This window comes from Poromitra crassiceps (genome assembly GCF_964638095.1).
Source record: "Poromitra crassiceps genome assembly, chromosome: 4".
NCBI lineage: Eukaryota > Metazoa > Chordata > Actinopteri > Beryciformes > Melamphaidae > Poromitra > Poromitra crassiceps.
In genome coordinates, this window is record NC_139626.1 from 68688428 (window position 1) to 68712740 (window position 24313).

At 42.8% G+C, this 24313-nt stretch overlaps 1 protein-coding gene across 1 annotated transcript in view; it reads right to left on the reverse strand.

Annotated features, from left to right (window-relative positions):
- LOC310775923 (uncharacterized protein) overlaps window positions 1-24313 on the reverse strand; it is a 63570-nt gene that overhangs the window by 1634 nt on the left and 37623 nt on the right. Inside the window, exons 12-15 of the mRNA XM_083636045.1 lie at window positions 13722-13772; window positions 12460-12507; window positions 10858-10907; window positions 10457-10498 (exon numbers count right to left, since the gene is read on the reverse strand). Coding sequence (XP_083492171.1) covers window positions 10457-10498; window positions 10858-10907; window positions 12460-12507; window positions 13722-13772 — 191 coding nt within the window. The remainder of the gene's footprint in view (window positions 1-10456; window positions 10499-10857; window positions 10908-12459; window positions 12508-13721; window positions 13773-24313) is intronic.

The window sequence follows — 24313 nt, forward strand, 5'->3', positions numbered from 1 at the left end:
AACTCGATGGACGTTCTGCTTCGACCGCCGTTCATCTGCCCCCGCCCACACCTGGTCGTCATAGCGACCGCATATCTGCCCTCCGCCCATGTTCCGAAGTAGGCTATAACATATAACGTTACAATTAAATCCATACACATAACTTTTAAACTGTTTATGAAATACTGGTGCCTCTAAATGACCTACAGTGTGTGTGTGTGTGTGTGTGTGTGTGTGTGAGAGAGAGAGAGAGAGAGAGAGAGAGAGAGCAGTGCTGGCATGACCACAGTCCTTGATCCTGGCCTGAGCAGCCAGCTCATAGCATCACAGCATGTTGGGCGGGTGTTACAGTGTACATGGGCAAATGTGACAATCGACCAGGAGAATGGATATCACTTTGTTGTTAGTCAAAACTCACATGCGCTGCACGAGGGACGGGCGCGAGGGACAGGGGTTGCGCTAGAGTGAAGCCTCTACCCCGGCGGCCAGGCAAGACCGCGGCTTCACCAAAGCGCCTGCGGCCTAGCGGAGCCGACGCAGCACTGAACTACACAATCGCTTTCCTGAGAGCAGCGGACTTTTGGACAATTGAAACCACCGCTACGATTTTATTTCACCAGAGGCGAAGGCAGCAACACAAAAGACTGATGGAAAAGCATAACAGAAGAGAAGGTAAGCCCCCCACTAAACTGGTATGCAGCGCTGCATTGACAGTCAGTAGGATAGACGAGTAAACACGATTCTGCCTGACCAATCAGTCGTCTACAATGTTTTCACGTCACCGTATGAACCCGGGTTCGCAGAATAGAACCCCGACGAGGCAGGTACTAAAAGTAGCACGACTCAGCCCCAAATCAAACCGAGCTGGGCCGGTTTTTACCAGTGGAATGAGACCATTTATCGAGTCGAGCGGAGCGGGACCGCGCTATTACCTGCGGTGGAATTGGGCCATTAGATATAGGTCTGTCTACTCAAGCCATTGGTTGGTTTGTAAATTACCTCTCAAACCATAGACAATGTGTTCAATTTGGTGATCTCTCCTCCAGTGTCCTCGATGTCACAAGTGGCGTGCCACAGGGCTCTGTGCTAGGGCCAACCCTCTATATCATTTATATAAACGATGTAGGTCGTAATATAAATGCCTCTGTTCATCTTTACGCGGATGATACCATTCTGCATTGTTGTGCGAACACTGGTGCCTTTGCTTTTGAATGCTTACAGTCTGCTTTTGATGTCTTACAGTCACACCTGTATCATCTCAAATTGGTGTTAAATGCAGATAAAACAAAAGCCAAGTTATTTTCTTTTAAGAGGGTGCCAGCTGTTCTCCCCTCCATTTTGTCAATGCAGGGTACCCCTATTGAGCTTGTGGGTTCTTATAAATATTTTGGTATTTTAATTGATGATGCCCTTTCTTTTAAACTTCATATTGATTTGCTGGCAAGGAAGTTAAAGTTGAAATTATGCTTATTTTTTAGGAACAAATCTTGTTTCTCCCTCAATGCAAGGAGACGACTGGTTGCTGGCACCTTCTTGCCGCTTTTGGATTATGGTGATGTTCTGTACATGAATGCATCTGCTAAATGTCTCCATCTGCTGGATGCATGGTGCGCTGAGATTTATTACTGGCTGTAAACCCCTTACACGTCACTGCTTGCTGTATTCTTTAGTCAACTGGTCATCCCTCTCCATGCGCAGAACTGTGCACTGGTATACTTTCATTTATAAATCCATCCTTGGTTTGCTTCCCACTTACTTATCTGTCTATCTACTCTGCAAACAGTCCATCCAACTATAGCTTACGCATTCAAAACTTCATCACCTATTCCATCCCCTCAGTTCGTACTGAGCGTGGAAAAAAGGCGTTCTCTTACTCTGCCCCCTCCACCTGGAACACGCTACAGCAGAGTCTGAAGCTGTCCAGTTTGATCCCCCTCCACCTGGAACACCTAGTCTGAAGCTGTCCAGTTTGATCCCCCTGGCAAGTTTTAAATTATTGTTGAGTAATTTGGAGAGAGCTTCCTTGATCTGCTCCTGCACTCAAGGCTAAATTTGTTCTCTACCCCCCCCCCCCCCCTTCAGCACTTTATGTTTCATGTTGTTTTTAACTTATTATGGTTTGACGGTTGATTGTACTGTTGCTGTCTTTATATGTGTACTGTAACTGTTGTATGAGCTGCTGTATGTCGCAAAACAGGTCGCACTTGTAAATGAGACTTCGGTCTCGATGTGATTTCACCTGTTTAAATAAAGGCTAAATAAATAAAATAAAACCAAATAAAACATTCTTTACTGTTGCTTACATTTGTGTAATATTGCTTACCTCCAAATCAAAGTTATTTTCGGTAATACGATGTTTGATGCATGTTGACAGCCTTCCCAGCTCCACAAGAATAAGAGGAATTGTTTTTATGCCACCGGGATCTCCACTCTTCTTCACCTGAGCTTTTTTTGCTTTAACAAAGCGGTCTCTAGCGTTTTTCCACTTTTTCTTACAAAAAGTGTCCTCTTCTCCCAGTGTGCTAGTGATTTCTCTCCACAAGTTCTGTAGCATTTGCTGGTCCTTGTGGTCCCTTTGGGAAGTGTCGTAGAGGTTCAGCGAGACGTGCTTCGAAAGCATCCATGTTTGGAGAAAAGCTGTGCGGAGGTCGCGCTGCGATAAAAATCTGCAGGTACGCGGTGGGCGTCCTACGGAGGTAGCGCCAAACCACGCCCAACACCTTGACGTCATTTGACGCTCGCGCCCCTCGCTCCACCCTTCACGGCATGGCGAGTATAAAACAAGCTTTAGTGACTTATGGCGTCTTACAGCAACTCACGGCTGGCGCTTAACACATTCACTGCCAACAGTTTATCCAATACAGTAGGTAGCTTCTGCCAAGGTTTTTTTTGAGGATTCTGGCTCATCTTTCAAGAGCCGAGGATTATTTTCTGCTAGGACTTTGTGAACACAAAATATCTCAAAAGAACTAATAGAATGTGTGCTTTCTCTGTCTAAAAGAGTTAGTTTTTATCATGTTCTGTTATGTAGGCATTAGCAGTTGAATACACCATGGTTTCAGCATCTGAGAAGGAAAGCTGAGATAAATGCATTTTTGTGAAATTCGATAGAACAGGCAGAACAGTCACTTTAACCATTTATTTTTGGCATCAGTGAGACATCAGACATCTAAACAATAGTTCTGAACAGTAATTTCCTCCAATATAACAGCACCCCCACAGCACCCCGCAAACTCCTCCCTCCGTGGGTGTGTCTCTGGTGGCTCTGCAGCGTGTGTCACAGGCGAGTCTCTGCTGCCTGTCTGTGCTGCCTGGCGGCCGCTCGTCGGGCGAGTCTGGATCGGGCTCGTTCGTTTCTGGGGTTTCGGTTGTGAGCTGGGATGAAGCTGCATGCGATTCTGGGCTTTCTGCTGCGTGTTTCAAAGTGTGTTGCACCCAGAGTCTATTTTTGGAATCCCCCACCGTTGTGCGCCAGCTCCCAGCGCGAAAGCGTTTTCGCCAAACCATTCTCATGAGAATGGTTTCCTCACGCTTTTTCCTGCTGTTTTTGCTCGGCTTTCTCTAGTCTGGAGAGCACTGTCGCCACTTAGTGGGTCGGTGGAATGGGTTGTACACGTTCGGTGGCTCCCATATTTTTATAGGAGATGTAGGGGGCTTTGATCCACGTCCCACCGTCAATTTTTTTTTTTTTTTTTTTTTGACGAGTTAACTCATCGACGGCAGTCAACCGTTGGTTTCTGCTTGACGAGTTAACTCGTCAACGGCAGTGAACGTGTTAACTTGGCCTGGCCTTCATCCTTGGTGACTTCGTGACTTAACTTGGCTTTTTCCAGACTTGGATGACTTAGGGGAGGGGTTTATACAATGGAGGTGACTTAGGGCTTTATACAGCGGAGATGGCTTAGGCCGGGGTTTATACAGTGGAGATGACTTAGGGCTTTATACAGTGGAGATGACTTAGGGGTTTATACAGTGCGAAACCGGGTTTATACAATGGAGATCCGAAGGGTTTATACGGTGAGGAATCAGAATCCGAATCCCCCCAAAAGGGTTTATATGGTGGAGGTGACTTGAGGGTTTATATGGTGAAGATGACTTAGGGGTTTATACGGTGGAGGTGACTTGAGGGTTTAGACAATGGAGATTACTTAAGGGTTCTACAGTGGAGATGACTTAGGGGTTTACACTGTGGAGATTAGGGTTTCTACAGTGGAGATGACTTAGGGGTTTATACAGTGGAGATGACTTAGGGGTTTATACAATGGAGATGACTTAGGGTTTAAACACTGGAGATGACTTAGGGGTTTATACGGTGGAGATGACTTAGGGGTTTATACAATGGAGATGACTTAGGGGTTTATACAATGGAGATGACTTAGGGGTTTATACAGTGGAGATGGCTTAGGGGTTTATACAGTGGAGATGACTTAGGGGCTTATACAGTGGAGATGACTTGGAGGTTTATACGATGGAGATGACTTAGGGTTTATACAGTGGAGATGACTTAGAGGTTTATACGATGGAGATGACTTAGGGTTTATACAGTGGAGATGACTTAGGGGTTTATACAGTGGAGATGACTTAGGGTTTATACAGTGATGACTTAGGGGTTTATACGATGGAGATGACTTAGGGGTTTATACAGTGGAGATGACTTAGAGGTTTATACGATGGAGATGACTTAGGGGTTTATACAGTGGAGATGACTTAGATGTTTATATGATGGAGATGACTTAGGGGTTTATACAGTGGAGATGACTTAGGGGGTATACAGTGGAGATGACTTCGGGGCTTGTACAGTGGAGATGACTTAGGGTGTATTCACACCTATCTCGTTTGGAGCAGTTGTTCCGAAACGGAGAGCATTTTCCCCCTTGGTGCGGTTCGTTTGGGGGAGTGTGAACACAGCAATCGCACTCGGATGCGGGACAAAACAAGCGGACCGAGATCGCCAAGAAAGGGTGGTCTCGGTCCGCTTTAAACAAACTCTGGTGCGGTTCGTTTGTGGTGAGAACGTGAGCCGACCTCGATCCGCCACAACAGCAGTAAACGGTGCGCATTTTTGGATAAACCAGCTGCCGTAGTCAGCTGCGCTGTGCGTAATGGCCTGAAGAACGAACATTTTTATCGTTTAAAAACAACATCTTTCAGATCCTGTTTTGGCGACTTGTGACTTGCATCGATAAACTTTGGGGGATTTTTGGATCATCACATCAGCAGTTTGAACTCAATCAACTTACCTCGGACCATGGGAAGCAACGTTAATGTGTTGAATCTCTACGGATTTTGCCTGTAAATTGTGTGCGGTGTGCTGCCCAGCACACCACCCTCTCTCTCGCTCTCTCTGGTCTCCATTCAATAAATGAAAACAAATCGTGGTAATCAGAGCCAGCCTTCTTTGTGATAAGATTGTCTGGTTCAATCAGACAATCAGACTGATTGCATGTCTTCCTCGAAATGTCCGTTATTATTAAATTATTTATTAATATTTTATTCCTGACAGGACAGGTGTTCATATAGCCTATGTCTCGGCTAATCCTCATCTCCGTGATAGTAGCCTAATAGCAGAATTTGCGAGGGTCTTTGATCTTCTATCTCCAAATTCCCAATAGCCTAAATAGGCTAAATAAATACATAGGCTTACATAGGCTACGTAGCATACATTAATAAATAAATAAAGAACTTTCTCCCTCTCTCTCTCTCCCGATCCCTCCCTCTTTCTTTCTTTCTTTCTCTCTCTCTCTCTCTCCTCGCACGGCGGACGCCCGACATAGCCTAAAATGTAGGTCTAACAAAACGCATTTTTATAATCATATAGGAAAATCTCTGGGAATTATTTTGTCCATCCCGAGAGGCTATTAGCCTATCAGAGTGTCTGCTGGCCAATCCAGGAAGTTTGACAATACTATTTGGACCGTTTCATTTGTGGCTGTGTGAACACAAACGAACCAAGGCACAAATGCAACAATTGTATCAATTAAGTACCTGAATCGGAACAAAGCAAACGACCTACAGGTGTGAATACACCCTTAGGGATTTACACGGTGGATATGATTTAGGGATTTATACAGTGGAGATGACTTAGAGGTTTATACAATGGAGATGACTTAGGGTTTATACAGTGGAGATGACTTAGGGGTTTATACAGTGGAGATGACTTAACGGTTTATACGATGGAGATGACTTAGGGGTTTATACAATGGAGATGACTTAGGGGTTTATACAGTGGAGATGGCTTAGGGGTTTATACAGTGGAGATGACTTTAGACATTTATACAGTGGAGATTACTTAGAGGTTTATACGATGGAGATGACTTAGGGGTTTATACAGTGGAGATGACTTAGAGGTTTATACGATGGAGATGACTTAGGGTTTATACAGTGGAGATGACTTAGGGGTTTATACAGTGGAGATTACTTAGGGTTTATGCAGTGATGACTTAGGGGTTTATACGATGGAGATGACTTAGGGGTTTATACAGTGGAGATGACTTAGAGGTTTATACGATGGAGATGACTTAGGAGTTTATACAGTGGAGATGACTTAGGGGTTTACATGGTGGACATGACTTAGGGGGTATACAGTGGAGATGACTTCGGGGCTTGTACAGTGGAGATGACTTAGGGATTTACACGGTGGATATGACTTAGGGGTTTATACAGTGGAGATGACTTAGAGGTTTATACGATGGAGATGACTTAGGGTTTATACAGTGGAGATGACTTAGGGGTTTATACAGTGGAGATGACTTAGGGGTTTATACAGTGGAGATGACTTAATGGTTTATACGATGGAGATGACTTAGGGGTTTACACGGTGGAGATGACTTAGGGGTTTATACAGTGGAGATGACTTAGGGGTTTATACAGTGGAGATGACTTAGAGGTTTATACGATGGAGATGACTTAGGGGTTTATACAGTGGAGATTACTTAGGGGTTTACACGGTGGAGATGACTTAGGGGTTTACAGGGTGGAGATAACTTAGGGGGTATACAGTGGAGATGACTTCGGGGCTTGTACAGTGGAGATGACTTAGGGATTTACACGGTAGATATGACTTAGGGGTTTATACAGTGGAGATGACTCAGAGGTTTATACGATGGAGATGACTTAGGGGTTTATACAGTGGAGATGACTTAGGGCCCCCTTACTCATTGCGCAGCTCGGGAGCCACATGCGGCTCATTAAGCTTTGATTGGCGGCTCGCAGCACACTTCATTCAACATGGAATATTGCATCATCTTGACCTAGCGTCTTTATTTCTCAAAAGTGATCTGGCGACTTTCTGACCTTTGAATCACAAAGCATTTGACATTACATTGGTATAAAACGGTATGGCTGATGGCTGTTTTCTCTACTTACTTTTCTAATCCAGCGGTCTGAGCGCTTCACACAGTGCAACCCCTCCCGCCGACCAGCATCTAACAGCCGTCACTTCACACATACCATTTTTCCTTTCCTACCTTCAAAATAAAAGCGTTCACTTCTCAGAGCCTTCAGATAAGAGGCAACTCAATCAATTCCATAACAATAGCTGAGGCTATACGCCCATTAGTGCAGCTCATTAACAGATTCAAGTCCTGAAGAATTGATTCAGGACTTTGTGGCTGTATTGTTTTTGATGTATTTGTTCTGACTGTATTGAAGCATTTGATTAAAAAAAAGTGCAATGTTGTGTTGCACTATTATAAATAAACTGTTATATCTTATTGTTTGTTTATTCATTCATTCATCACATTATTATACACTCTCTGATTATTAAAAAGGGTGCAAACAGTAAAACACAGAATTCAGGTGTTTTGCGGTAAAAGTGGCTCTCCTCTTGACTTTGTCCTGCCAGTGCGGCTCTCACTGAAAAAATAGTGAGGATCACTGGCTTAGGGGTGTATACAGTGGAGATGACTTAGAGGTTTGTACAGTGGAGATGACTTAAGGGTTTATACAGTGGAGATGACTTAGGGGTTTGTACAGTGGAGATGACTTAAGGGTTTATACAGTGGAGATGACTTAGGGGTTTGTACAGTGGAGATGACTTAGGGCTTTACACGAAGGAGATGACTTAGGGGTTTATACAGTGGGGATGTTATATTATGAAATTTAAACCCACATTTGCCGGACGTGTCTTACGGTTTCTTACTTTTGGCACAGTGAAATTCAGAACCACCTGGGCTGAACTTTGTGCTCAAATTGAGGGGTGACTTACGGCGCCTTACCGGGCGGCACCACCAACGAGAAGTTATGACATTGAGGTATTGGGACACTGTCCATTGCCATGCTCACCAATTACGGGAGGAGGCGCCTTTCGGCCGCCGGTATGGCCGCCTGCTCCGGCGGATGTAGGCCGAGAAACCTGACTGGCGCCCTGTTTGCTGGAGGGAGGCGGAGGACAGCCCTTGCGCGGCAGCTGATGTAGCCGCGCCGATCCAGAAGGAGTTACTGGAGTAGATCTCCGCCGGGAGGTTATATGGAGCGTCCACTTGAAGTGCTAGATGAACCAACATCTCGTCATGTGATGACGGGGTGCGATGAGGAACAGGGGGGCAGAAGGGCTAGTCCAAGGTCTGAGCTTGACATAACGTACCATTTACAGGGGGGACGTAGGCGTCAGCCCTACACGGTGCAGGTTAAAACCATACTGATTGAGTGTTGCTGTTTTTGTTTTGTTTTTGTTTTTATTATTTACTTACTTTATTATTATTATTATTTTATTATCATCATTATAATTATGTATATATATTATTCTTATTAATAGTAGTATTATTATTATTGTTGTTATTAATGGCCGTTGATGATATAAGAAATTGCACCATCCCTCTGATGGTTGAAAGCATATTATGATGTCCATTAATTTAGCCTACTAATATCAAAGTCGTTTCAGCAAAGAAATCCTACTATGACCTCAGTTGATTTGCCATTTAACAAGCAGCAGCTCTCGTTTATTTGTGTTAACGACTTTATGGAGCAGCATCTCGAAGAAAAAATAACTCACAACGCGCAACATAGCAAGGGATTTCGTTCTCGGATGTAGGCTACAGGTAGCGCTCTTATCTCTGCGCCTCACTTAACAGTAGGCTAAAGCAAACATTGCCATGATGAGAAGTAGGCTATTAAGACCGTTCTGAATGTGAGTTGGATGCCCGCGTGTCAACCAGCTGCAGTCGCTTTTAATAACCTAAGTGTTGTCGTTGTCAATAGACTGCCTTCAGAAAATAGGCTGTACTTTTAAAAGTTTGACTGACTGCACGTCTCCTCTCGTCTCGTCTCGTCTTGTCTGGCTTGTCGCGGGTAGGGAACTGATTCTTAGCATGATTTTTTTGTTTTTTGTTTTGTTAAGATATTTAATTTCACATTATTGGATGCAAGGAGACATTTAATGTAGGCCCGCCAGCATCTTTCTTTACTTATAGGCTGGAATACAACCTTGCAGAGATTGTGAAGAGTTCATGCACTATCATAAAGACATTTGCTGCTTGTTTTTTGTGTTTTATTGCTGTTTGACAGGCCTGTAAAGTCAAACCCGAACAGAGGCGATATTGATAAATTGATGGGTGGTGTGCGGCTTGCTTCCTTTGCACTCGAAAGGAACTCTGGAAGGTTTCCTTTCCTTGCAGGCCCTTGCATGTCCGCGGGTGCCCTCGCTTCCTTTTCAGTCCTCCCTCGGCCTTCGCAGTGACGCGCCTCCTGCCTCTCTGGGCCCTTCTTCAGTGAGTCTCCTCGTTACGATCTGAGACGCAGCCTGGGCCGTTGCGCCCGGGTCCGAGTAGAGAGCCTCTCAGCCGCAGAAACGAACGAATGCCAAAATCCACGAGCAGGAACAGAGTAGGCTATCATCGTCAAAAATCCTCGTCTCCGTCCAGGAAATGCTCTATTTCCTCCTGCCCGATTCTTCCATTCTGCTCATCTCCCAACCCTGACGTGCTGAGAGTGAAAGTCAATGCTGAGTGAACCCACGGATTAATGGCGATTTAAGAACAGGATGGAAGCGGCAAACGATAGGAGAATGGGAGAATAGAATAGCGAAACAACAGCTTCAGAGGAGATGATGAACAACCGTGAGGCCAGCTGCTGCTATGATCCGCCAGAGAGGGAAGTGACGTAGAACCCTCGCTATATGTACTAGGATGAACTGACGTCATAACTGATGTCATACTTAAACTTGACTGACGTCACGGGCTGATCAGGTTATGCGAATATGGCGGCCTTCTGATTGAAATTTGGTATGAAACCTCACTTCTCAGACTGTAGACATACTATACTTCTGTATTCCTCATGTAGTGACAGGAATCAGAAAATAGGTACAGGGACATAACACAATACCAGCCTTGGTTTTCTGACAGGTCTAGGCCTATATGTTCAGCTGAAGAAAAAGATAATTTCCAGGCAGGAGCTGTCAATTATAAATAACTTCAAATCCAAAAACACTGCAACTGCTATCTGCGGTTTCCAATGTTCACAAAAAAAGAAATCCACTCACCAACTTTAACTTAATCAGGTCCCAATTTGATGGTCGCTTTGGCTGCAGAAATACAGAGAAAGAAATGTTGAATAGCGCTGAAAAAGTTTGATGATGGACTTCTTACTACAGTAACGTCATCAGGAACATCTACTTCATTCTCTATCACAGAGGACTGGCCAAGATTTAAAATTCAAGTTGGATCTCATAATGATAAAAGTAGTCTTCAGGACCACAGACAGAGAAAGAGGTGGGGGGCAGAGAGAGGAAGTGCAGCACAGAAAGTACCACAGACAGAGAAAGAGAGGGGGGACAGAGAGAGGGAGTGCAGCACAGAAAGGACCACAGACAGAATTTAGGGGTTAGGGTCGATGTTTCTTTCTTCCTCACAACTGATTTTCACTTCCTATTACTTCACCTACCTTCCAACGTGCGGGTTCTTCCACCAGACGCTCCAGCCGGGGTCCTGAGGCTGCAAGACATGAAATGAAGAAGAGATGATGAATGTCTATTTCTCAGACTGTAGACAAACCATACTTCTGTGGTCCTCATGCAGTAAAATACATGATACATGTATCTTTCTCAGACTGTAGACATACCATACTTCTGTGTTCCTCGTGTAGCAAAAGACATGATAAATGTATCTTTCTAAGACTGTAGACATATCATACTTCTGTGTTCCTCATGTAGCAAAATACATGATAAATGTCTATTTCTCAGAATGTAGACATAACATACTTCTATGTTCCTCATGTAGTAAAATACATGATAAATCTATCTTTCTCAGACTGTAGACATATCATACTTATGTTCCTCATGTAGCAAAAGACATGATAAATATATCTTTCTCAGACTGTAGACATATCATACTTCTGTTCATCATGTAGCAAAAGACATGATAAATGTATCTTTCTCAGACTGTACACATACCATAGTTCTGTGTTCCTCATGTAGCAAAATACATGATAAATGTATCTTTCTCAGACTGAAGACATACCATACTTCTGTGTTCCTCATGTAGCAAAATACATGATAAATGTATCTTTCTCAGACTGAAGACATACCATACTTCTGTTCCTCATGTAGTAAAATACATGATAAATGTATCTTCTCAGACTGTAGACATACCATACTTCTGTGTTCCTCATGTAGCAAAATACATGATAAATATATCTTTCTCAGACTGTAGACATACCATACTTCTGTGTTCCTCATGTAGTAAAAGACATGATAAATGTATCTTTCTCAGACTCTAGACATACCATACTTCTGTGTTCCTCATGTAGTAAAATACATGATGAATGTATGTTTCTCAGACTGTAGACATACCATACTTCTGTGTTCCTCATGTCGTAAAATACATACCATACTTCTCAACCCGATCTCCAAAAAAATTGTAAAATAGCAACGTTTGTGGACAAACGTTGCTATTTTACAATTTCGGCTAAGAAATTGTAAAATGGTAACGTATGTGTCTACAGCGGTGGGCGTGGTTTGGGCGTGTTTTACGGAGATTTTCTGTTTCTAACCCCTCCCCCTACTCTAATCCTAACCCTAAAATCTCAGAACGTTACTATTTTACAATTTTCAAGCCGAAATTGTAAAATAGCAACGTTGGTCCAAAACGTTGGTATTATACAATTTTCTGTGAGACAGTGTTGTACTTCTGTGTTCCACATGTCGTAAAAGACATGATAAATGTATCTTTCTCAGACTGTAGACATACCATACTTAACTTCTGTGTTCCTCATGTAGTAAAATACATGATAAATGTATGTTTCTCAGACGGTAGACATACCATACTTCTGTGTTCCTCATGTAGTGACAGTGATCAGAAAATAGGTACAGGGACACAACACAATACCAGGCTAGGTTTTCTGACAGGTCTAGGCCTATATATTCAGCTGAAGAAAAAGATAATTTCCAGGCAGGAGTTGTCAATTATAAATAACTTCAAATTAAAAAACACTGCAACTGCTACAATCAGCAGTTTCCAATGTTCACAAAAAAATAAATCTACTCACAAACGCCGGAATCAAGTGCAGGTAGGCCCAATTTGGTGGTCGCTTTGGCTGCAGAAATACAGAGAGAGAAATGTTGAATAGCGCTGAAATAATTTGATGACGGACATCTTACTTACAGTAACCTCATCAGGAACATCTACTTCATTCACAGAGGACTGGCCAAGATTTAAAATTCAAGTTGGTTCTCATAATGATAGAAGTAGTCTCAGGACCACAGACAGAGAAAGAGGGCGGGGCAGAGAGAGGGAGTGCAGCACAGAAAGGACCACAGACAGAGAAAGAGGGGGGGCAGAGAGAGGGAGTGCAGCACAGAAAGGACCACAGACAGAGAAAGAGGGGGGACAGAGAGAGGGAGTGCAGCACAGAAAGGACCACAGACAGAAAAAGAGAGGGGGGGCAGAGAGAGGGAGTGCAGCACAGAAAGGACCACAGACAGAGAAAGAGAGGGGGCAGAGAGAGGGAGTGCAGCACAGAAAGGACCACAGACAGAGAAAGAGGGGGGACAGAGAGAGGGAGTGCAGCACAGAAAGGACCACAGACAGAAAAAGAGAGGGGGGGCAGAGAGAGGGAGTGCAGCACAGAAAGGACCACAGACAGAGAAAGAGGGGGGGGCAAAGAGAGGGAGTGCAGCACAGAAAGGACCACAGACAGAAAAAGAGAGGGGGGGCAGAGAGAGGGAGTGCAGCACAGAAAGGACCACAGACAGAGAAAGAGGGGGGACAGAGAGAGGGAGTGCAGCACAGAAAGGACCACAGACAGAAAAAGAGAGGGGGGGCAGAGAGAGGGAGTGCAGCACAGAAAGGACCACAGACAGAGAAAGAGAGGGGGCAGAGAGAGGGAGTGCAGCACAGAAAGGACCACAGACAGAGAAAGAGGGGGGACAGAGAGAGGGAGTGCAGCACAGAAAGGACCACAGACAGAAAAAGAGAGGGGGGGCAGAGAGAGGGAGTGCAGCACAGAAAGGACCACAGACAGAGAAAGAGGGGGGGGCAAAGAGAGGGAGTGCAGCACAGAAAGGACCACAGACAGAAAAAGAGAGGGGGGGCAGAGAGAGGGAGTGCAGCACAGAAAGGACCACAGACAGAGAAAGAGGGGGGGCAGAGAGAGGGAGTGCAGCACAGAAAGGACCACAGACAGAGAAAGAGAGGGGGGACAGAGAGAGGGAGTGCAGCACAGAAAGGACCACAGACAGAATTTAGGGGTTAGGGTCGATGTTTCTTTCTTCCTCACAAATGATTTTCACGTCCTGTTACTTCACCTACCTTCCAACGTGTGGGTTCTTCCACCAGACGCTCCAGCCAGGGGTCCTGATGCTGCAAGACATGATATGAAGAAGACATGATGAATGTCTATTTCTCAGACTGTAGACAAACCATACTTCTGTGTTCCTCATGTAGTAAAATACATGATAAATGTATGTTTCTCAGATGGTAGACATACCATACTTCTGTGTTCCTCATGTAGTAAAATACATGATAAATATCTTTCTCAGACTGTAGACATACCATACTTCTGTGTTCCTCATGTAGCAAAAGACATGATAAATGTATATTTCTCAGACTGTAGACATACCATACTTTCGTGTTCCTCATGTAGTAAAATACATGATACATGTAAATGTTTCTTTCTCAGACTGTAGACATACCATACTTCTGTGTTCCTCATGTAGTAAAATACATGATAAATGTATCTTTCTGAGACTGTAGACATACCATACTTCTGTGTTCCTCATGTGATACATATATTTCTCAGACTGTAGACATATCATACTTCTGTGCTCCTCATGTAGTAAAATCCATGATACATGTATATTTCTCAGACTGTAGACATATCGTACTTCTGTGTTCTTCATGTAGCAAAATACATGATACATGTATATTTCTCAGACTGTAGACATAACATACTTCTGTGTTCCTCATGTAGTAAAATACATGATAAATGTATCTTTCTGAGAATGTAGACATACCATACTTCTGTGTTCCTCATGTAGCAAAATACATGATAAATATATATTTCTCAGACTGTAGACATACCATACTTCTGTGTTCCTCATGTAGCAAAATACATGATAAATATATCTTTCTCAGACTGTAGACATACCATACTTCTGTGTTCCTCATGTAGCAAAATACATGATAAATATATCTTTCTCAGACTGTAGACATACCATACTTCTGTGTTCCTCATGTAGCAAAATACATGATAAATATATCTTTCTCAGACTGTAGACATATCATACTTCTGTTCCTCATGTAGCAAAAGACATGATGGATGTCTATTTCTCAAACTGTAGACATACCATACTTCTGTGTTCCTCATGTAGCAAAATACATGATAAATATATCTTTCTCAGACTGTAGACATACCATACTTCAGTGTTCCTCATGTAGTAAAATACATGATAAATGTATCTTTCTGAGACTGTAGACATACCATACTTCTGTGTTCCTCATGTGATACATGTATATTTCTCAGACTGTAGACATAACATACTTCTGTGTTCCTCATGTAGTAAAATACATGATAAATGTATCTTTCTGAGACTGTAGACATACCATACTTCTGTGTTCCTCATGTGATACATGTATATTTCTCAGACTGTAGACATATCATACTTCTGTGCTCCTCATGTAGTAAAATCCATGATACATGTATATTTCTCAGACTGTAGACATATCATACTTCTGTGTTCTTCATGTAGCAAAATACATGATACATGTATATTTCTCAGACTGTAGACATAACATACTTCTGTGTTCCTCATGTAGTAAAATACATGATAAATGTATCTTTCTGAGAATGTAGACATACCATACTTCTGTGTTCCTCATGTAGCAAAATACATGATAAATATATCTTTCTCAGACTGTAGACATACCATACTTCTGTGTTCCTCATGTAGCAAAATACATGATAAATATATCTTTCTCAGACTGTAGACATACCATACTTCTTTGTTCCTCATGTAGCAAAATACATGATAAATATATCTTTCTCAGACTGTAGACATATCATACTTCTGTTCCTCATGTAGCAAAAGACACCTCAGGGGCTCGACTCTGCTGCATCCCCAGGTTGGATGCATGGTGTCGGGCAGGCAGCAGTCCATCGCTCACCCCCCCCCTCTGGAGCTCTGAGCTCCAGGCTGCCTCAGGGGCTCGACTCTGCTGCAGCCCCAGCTCGGGTGCAGGGTGTCGGGCCCGCAGCAGTCTATCGCGCCCCCTCTGGAGCTCGCACATGGAGCTCCAGGCTGCCTCAGGGGCTCGAATACATGATAAATATATCTTTCTCAGACTGTAGACATACCATACTTCTGTCTTCCTCATGTAGCAAAATACATGATAAATATATCTTTCTCAGACTGTAGACATATCATACTTCTGTTCCTCATGTAGCAAAAGACATGATGGATGTCTATTTCTCAAACTGTAGACATACCATACTTCTGTGTTCCTCATGTAGCAAAATACATGATAAATATATCTTTCTCAGACTGTAGACATACCATACTTATGTGTTCCTCATGTAACAAAATACATGATAAATATATCTTTCTCAGACTGTAGACATACCATACTTCTGTGTTCGTCATGTAGCAAAATACATGATCAATGTATATTTCTCAGACTGTAGACATACCATACTTTCGTGTTCCTCATGTAGTAAAATACATGATAAATGTATCTTTCTCAGACTGTAGACATACCATACTTCTGTGTTCCTCATGTAGTAAAATACATGATAAATGTATCTTTCTGAGACTGTAGACATACCATACTTCTGTGTTCCTCATGTGATACATGTATATTTCTCAGACTGTAGACATATCATACTTCTGTGTTCCTCATGTAGCAAAATACATGATACATGTATATTTCTCAGAATGTAGACATACCATACTTCTGTGTTCCTCATGTAGCAAAATACATGATAAATATATCTTTCTCAGACTGTAGACATATCATACTTCTGTTCCTCATGTAGCAAAAGACATGATGGATGTCTATTTCTCAAACTGTAGACATACCATACTTATGTGTTCCTCATGTAGCAAAATACATGATAAAAGTATCTTTCTCAGACTGTAGACATACCATAGTTCTGTGTTCCTCATGTAGTAAAAGACATGATAAATGTATATTTCTCAGACTGTAGACATATCATACTTCTGTGTTCCTCATGTAGCAAAATACATGATAAATGTCTATTTCTCAGAATGTAGACATAACATACTTCTGTGTTCCTCATGTAGTAAAATACATGATAAATGTATGTTTCTCAGACTGTAGACATACCATACTTCTGTGTTCCTCATGTAGAAAAATACATGATAAATGTATATTTCCCAGACTGTAGACATACCATACGTCTGTGTTCCTCATGTAGTAAAATTATGAATATATCTTTCTCAGACTGTATAGACATACCATACTTCTGTGTTCCTCATGTAGTAAAATACATGATGAATGTTTTCTGCCCTGCAAAGCTAAAAGGGGGTAACTCAATTTTTGTCAAAAATGAGTTTTTGTCATTTTTGGAACATTGAAGATCTGCTTTATCATGTGGAAAAATATCTTGAGTCAATAGTGTTGTTTTTTGGAGAAAATAGGGGGTCATATTTACAGTAACTTCCAAAAGCCCTAGAAAAGCCAAGCAAGACTAAGGTAACATCAGTTACGGTTGTTTGGGTGGTTTGACTGCACTCTGAATGCTCTGCCCTGCAACGCAAAAAGGGGGTAACTCACCAGAATGCTCAGGTTGAGTTGAGGTATGAGTTACATTACTGGGCAGGCCTAATGTCATGATTGTGACATCGGACCAATACCACCCCCACCCACCCAGACACCCACACCACCCACATTAACCCCCGAGGCACCAGCTCATACCACATTTACCCTCGAGGCTCCAGCTCGTACAACATTATCCCCAGAGACGCCAACTCATATGACATTAACCTCCGAGGTGCCAGCTCATATGACATTAACCCCCGAGGCGCCAGCTCATACTACATTAACCCCCGAGGCGCCAGCTCATACCACATTAACCCCGATGCGCCAGCTCATACCACATTAACCCCCGTGGTACCAGCTCGTACAACATTAACCCCCGAGGCGCCAGCTCATACCACATTAACCCCGAGGCACCGCGCATATGAAATTAACCGCGGAGGTGCCAGCTTATATGACATTAACCCCCGAGGCGCCAGCTCATACCACATTAACCCCAGAGGCACCGCTCATATGAAATTAACCCCGGAGGTGCCAGCTCATACAACATTAACGCCCGAGGCGTCGCTCATATGAAATTAACCCGAGGTGCCAGCTCATATGACATTAACCACTGAGCTACCAGCTCATACAACATTAACCCCCGAGGCACCAGCTCATATGACATTAACCCCTGAGGTACCAGCTCATACAACATTAACCCCCGAGGTGCCGCTCATATAAAATTAACCCCAGAGGTGCCAGCTCATACGGCATTATCCCCCGAGGTGCCAGCTCATACCACATTAACCCCAGAGGTGCCAGCTCATACAACATTAACCCTCCAGATACCAGCTCATACAACTTTAACCCCTGAGGCGCCGCGCATATGAAATTAACCCCAGAGGTGCCAGCTCATATGACATTAACCCCTGAGGCACCAGCTCATACAACATTAACCCCAGAGGCGCCAGCTCATATGACATTAACCCCTGAGGTACCAGCTCATACAACATTAACCCTCGAGGTGCCGCTCATATGAAATTAACCCCAGATGTGCCAGCTCATACGACATCAACCCCCGAGGAGCCAGCTCATACAACATTAACCCGAGAGGCGCCAACACACAGACACACAACGGGCCAACAAGAGTCCCACCAAACTAGACTTGAAGGATGTGTAGCGGCCTGATAATCTAGTTATATTATATTTATACGTATATTATTTTAACACGTTCACTGCCGTGGACGAGTTTTTTTTTTGACGGTGGGACGTGGATCTAACCCTTTTACATCCCCTATTATAATATGGGAGCCACCGAACGTGTACAACCCATTCCACCGACCCACTAAGTGGCGACAGTGCTCTCCAGACTAGAGAAAGCCAGCCAAAACTGCAGGGAAAAGCGTGAGGAAGCCATTCTCATACTGTAGGCGAAAACGCTTTCGCGCTGGTGCACAACGGTGGCGCACAATGGTGGGGGGTTCCAAAAATAGACTGGGTGCAACACACTTTGAAACACGCAACATAAGCCCAGAATCGCACAAAGCTTCATCAAAGCTCTCAACCGAAAACCCAAGAAATGAGCGAGCCCCATCCAGACTCGCCCAACGAGGGGGCCGCCAGGGAGGGATGCTGCTGCTCAGACAGGCAGCAGAAACTCGCTTGTGACAAACGCTGCAAAGCCACCAGAGACACGCCCACGGAGGGAGGAGTTTGAAGGAGAGGGGGGTGCGGGTGCTGTTATGGAGGAAATTACTGTTCAAAACTATTGTTTAGATGTCTGATGTCTTACTGATGCCAAAAATAAATGGTTAAAGTGACTGTTCTATCGAATTTCACAAAAAGGCATTTATCTCCGCTTTAATTTTCAGATGCTGAAACCATGTTGTATTCAACTGCTAATGCCTACATAACTACTAACTCTACAAACTAATTCTTTTAGACAGAGAAAGCACACATTCTATTAGTTCTTTTGAGATATTTTGTGTTCACAAACTCCTAGCAGAAAATAATCCTCGGCTCTTGAAAGATGAGCCAGAATCCTCAAAAAAAAAAACCTTGGCAGAAGCTACCTACAGTAAAAAAAAAACTGTTGGCAGTGAATGTGTTAAGCGTAATTGTGCCATGAACATGACACTTCATGTCTATGTTATCATTATTATCATATATACTGGTTTAGTGATAAGCAACCAAGTGAAGGATCAAATTGAAGTTACTGTCTTTTTGCTTGGCATCACCCCTTATTATTTTGCAGACAATGCAAAGCCAGAGTAAGGTAACTTCCAAATAAGGGTCAAAGGTCAAGTTTGAGCTAAAAAAATATATGTAGATAAATAACTACATTACATAAACAAATAATTAACACATTTCCAGTTTTCTTCCTACAATACATTTGGCTGGACAACAACCAGAGTTGGGGTCCGTTACTCAAAAAAGTAATATATTACACATTACACATTACTTTCAAAAAAAGTAATGCCTTACTTTACTTGATTACTCCCTGGAGAAAGTAATTCGTTACACTACTCGTTACATTACTTTTGCGTTACTCCGTAACATCGCCTGAGATGCATTGTCACGTAATTTGCCAGTTAACAATACAACATTAATCCTTACATATATGCCCATATATTAGCACAAATCTCTATCGTAATAAGGTAGGTTGCAAAACTTTTCCTGTCTGATGGTGGCTGTCCGTTCCCTGCCATCTGTATTTTGCTCAATATGTTTCTGAATAAAGGAGGATTTCATTCTACTGTTGAAACTGGCAACATTGCCTCTACCATGTAGGAGGAGGCAACAAGCCTGTCCATCTCTGATTTTGATGTTACCTGGTGAAAAGAAAGCTGTTGCTGCTTGCTTGGGGTCGAGGCAGGCGACTCAGCTTGGGTCTGCAACCAGCTTTGTGTTAGCATGTTTCCACTGCAGATGCTTTGAGAGGTTTATGTCGTAGGCTACCGTAGCTAGCTGCTTCTGTCCAGGGCGTTTGCAGTTTCACATTCTTGTCCTTCCGCGCAACAAAAACTTGTTGTAGAAGACGGCGCTTTTTGGCAGATTGCTGGCAGACTATTACGGAACATACGCACTGCGCCCACTTCCCTAGAACACGTTGTATTTACAAGGGGTATTTACAGACCCCATCGCTGTATGTGGGTTTCTCTTATGGTTTACGTTTACATTTAATTTAATTTAATTTTGTCCAATATTCAGATATTCCAGAATTGCATGTTGTGTTAAAATACATATTATTTATATCTAACACTCTTTAGCCTGATTTAATTGTAAAACAGAGTGTAAAAAGTTATGCAAAGCCTTCTGGGAAATTTTAACCCGTGGAAGAGGAAAGTGGGCGGAGTTCCCAGCATGCCCTGGGGGTACTGTGTTTTTGTGTCAATTGTTTGTTTGTCAATGTGTTTTGGAGGTTAAAATGATTTATTGTTCTATATGCATGATGTTAGTTATCTGATAAGCTATGTGTCGACTAATAGTGCTGTTCTGCATGCTAATACAAAGTTGAAATGTTGGCACCATGAGTGATTCTGCTGTGCAGTTAAATGACCCGTCTGATGGGACAAAGGATCTGCTATTAAAACGGAGATCTTTTTTCTCTATACTTATTTTGCTAGTATGCATGTAACGAGGTAAGCGTCTGATTAGTAACTGTAATGTGATTACTGCACTTAGGTACAGTAGTGCCTTACACTTACCGTAACGCGTTACCCCCAACTCTGACAACAAAACAAAAAGTCATTTTTCTCAGTTCTACACTGGCGAGTTACCCCCTTTTAGCTTTGCAGGGCAGTATATTTCACAGACTGTAGACATATCATACTTCTGTGTTCCTCATGTAGTAAAATACATGATAAATGTATATTTCCCAGACTGTAGACATACGATACGTCTGTGTTCCTCATGTAGTAAAATATATGATGAATATATCTTTCTCAGACTGTATAGACATACCATACTTCTGTGTTCCTCATGTAGTAAAATACATGATAAATGTATCTTTCTCAGACTGTAGACATACCATACTTCTTATGGAGAGCCGGGACTGCCGTATCAACAAATAAATAAATAAATAAATAAATGAGCAGATAAATACATATATATGTATCATAAATATATGTAGAAATAAATGTAGATGACATAAATGTATATACAGTGGCGTGCCTGACCAAGTTGGTGCCCTAGGCAAGATTTTTGCTGGTGCCCCCCCCCCCTCCCCCAAAGAAAATATAATAAAAATTATATCGCAGCTAATCCAGCACTGCAGTGCAGGCTCAGAATCGCCCTTCCCCAGTACTTTTAGGTAGGGGGTGCTGTAAGGAAGGGTCTCTCGGTGCTGCCCGCGAGGGCAGCGCCGAAGAAAATTTTACGTTTTTTGGACTTTCATCCATATTTAGAAGAATATTTAATTTTAAATTAACATTAGGATTATACTGTTGTGATGTCATTATTCATCTTCTCCTTTTCTCACTCACTTTCATGTAAGCACCTGCTCTCCCTTTAGTCGTTTTACACTACAACAGACAGAAACACAGGCATAAACACTGAACTTATTATTATTATTATTATTATGGAAAACCAGATTATGATGAAAATCAAACACTTTTGAAGAGAGAGCGTATGAAATAAGATTAGAGCTGGGAAGCACAAACTGTTTTTTAATGCATCTTGTTGGTGGTATAAACACAAGACAGCCAAATCCAACAATTTCGAAAATTCATTTCTTGACACCAGGGGGTGCTGCAGCACCCTCAGCACCCACCTTCCAGCTCCCTTCCCCCACTCTGGGAAAAAGCTCTGAGCAGGTAGAAGGGGGCGCGGCCGCGCAGGGGGTGGGGTGGTATGGATTAGGGACCATGGTGAAAGTGCTGCAGCCCGGGCAGCTAGAAAGCCAGAATTAGAAAAATTATTTAATTATTACTATTATTTAAAGACTTAAGACGTTGTTCTTCTTATTTTTGTCTACTATTGTAAAATAATAGTAGGCCTATTATCATGAAAAAGTATTTGTAAAAAAAATAAAAAAAATAAAAAAAAATAAAATTTTTTTACCCTCTCTGGCGCCCCTAACGGCTCAAGCGCCCTTAGCATTTGCCTAGTTCGCCTAATGGACGGCACGCCACTGTGTATATATATGTGTATTTTCCTATTTTTGTACGTTTTATATATTTATTTAATGATTTATTTGTGTATTTATACATTTATACATTTATTTATACATTTATTTATACATTTATACATTTATTTATAAATTTATTTATTTATTTATTTATGGCATTTATTTATGTCTGTTTTATTTTATTTATGTCTGTTTTATTTACCTCCCATTTATTTCTGTGCCTTGTATTTAGTGATGTCTCCTTTGTATTTAGTGATGCGTCCTTGCTTCCTTTCCTTTTCTGTATGCATTTCTGCCTACTCAATGCAAATTAGGGGGGCGGCCCTGTGCATTTATGCCTGCTCAATGCAGATTAGGGGGCTGGCCGTCATGGGCTCAAGTCTTTGCCTATTGGCTCGAATGCACATTGTCCTATCTGCTCCAAACTTGTCATGCATGATAAGTGTCCATGCCTGAAGATATCTGCACATCAATATCCATTTACACTCATAGCGCCACCTACTGGCAACAGGAAATGACATGTTTTACACTTACATGAACTGCTCAGAGTGGGTTGAACACATCCACCTCGGATGTGGTCAGAAAATCCTTTACCAACCAATGCAGCTTCATTTTGACGATTATGAGTGCTCATTGACCGGCGTGGGCGTGGCGCCATGGCGAATGTTGATGTTTCGCCGTCACACAGGAAGTTGGAGTAACTTCATTGTAGATTGTCCAATCTGCTCCAAACTTGTCATGCATGATAACTGTACATGCCTGAACACATCTAGATGTCAATATCCATCTATAGTCATAGCGCCCCCTACTGGCAACACAGAAAGTGCTTTGTAACTTGGCCCTACATGCTCACATGTGCACCAAACTTCACATGTTTGATGAGCATCCCAGCCTGAAGACATCTAGATGACCATTTGGAGTGATAGGCAGAGCACCCCCTACTGGCCACGCAGAAAGCGGTTTGTAACTCGGCCGTACATGGTCACACCCGCAACGAACTTCACATGTTTCATGAGCATCCCAGACTTCACACATGTACATGCCAATATAGCATTATAGGCAGAGCGCCTCCTACTGGCAACACATGAAGTTGATTGTAACTCAACTGAACGTTGTCCTATCTGCTCCAAACTTGTCGTGCATGATAAGTGTCCATGCCTGAAGATATCTGCCATGTCATAGCACCCCCTACTGCCAACACATAAATCGTTTTGTAACTCGGCAGTACATGGTCCCCCGCGCACCAAAATACACATGTTTGATGACCATCCCAGCCTGAAGACATCTAGATGAACATTTTGAGTGATAGGCAGAGCGCCCCCTTCTGGCCACACAGGGAGTTGGAGTAACTCCATTGTAGATTGTCCAATCTGCTCCAAACTTGTCATGCATGATCAGTGTACATACCTGAAGACATCTAGATGTCAACATCCATTTATAGTCATAGCGCCCCCTACTGCCAACACAGACAGTGGTTTGTAACTCGGCCCTACATGCTCACACGCGCACCAAACGTCACATGTTTGATGAACATCCCAGCCTGAAGACATCTATAGGACCATTTGGAGTTAGTGGCAGAGCGCCCCCTACTGACCACACAGGAAGTTAGAATAACTCCATTGTAGATTGTCCAATCTGCTCCAAACTTGTCATGCATGATAAGTGTCCATGCCTCAAGCCATCTATATGTCAATATCCATTTATAGTCATAGCGCCCCCTACTGGCAACAAAGAAAGTGGTTTGTAACTTGGCCCTACATGCTCACATGTGCACCAACTTCACATGTTTGATGAGCATCCCAGCCTGAAGACATCTAGATGACCATTTGGAGTTAGAGGCAGAGCGCCCCCTACTGGCCACACAGGAAGTTAGAGTAACTCCATTGTAGATTGTCCAATCTGCTCCAAACTTGTCATGCATGATAAGTGTCCATGCCTCAAGCCATTTATATGTCAATATCCATTTATAGTCATAGCGCCCCCTACTGGCAACACAGACAGTGGTTTGTAACTTGGC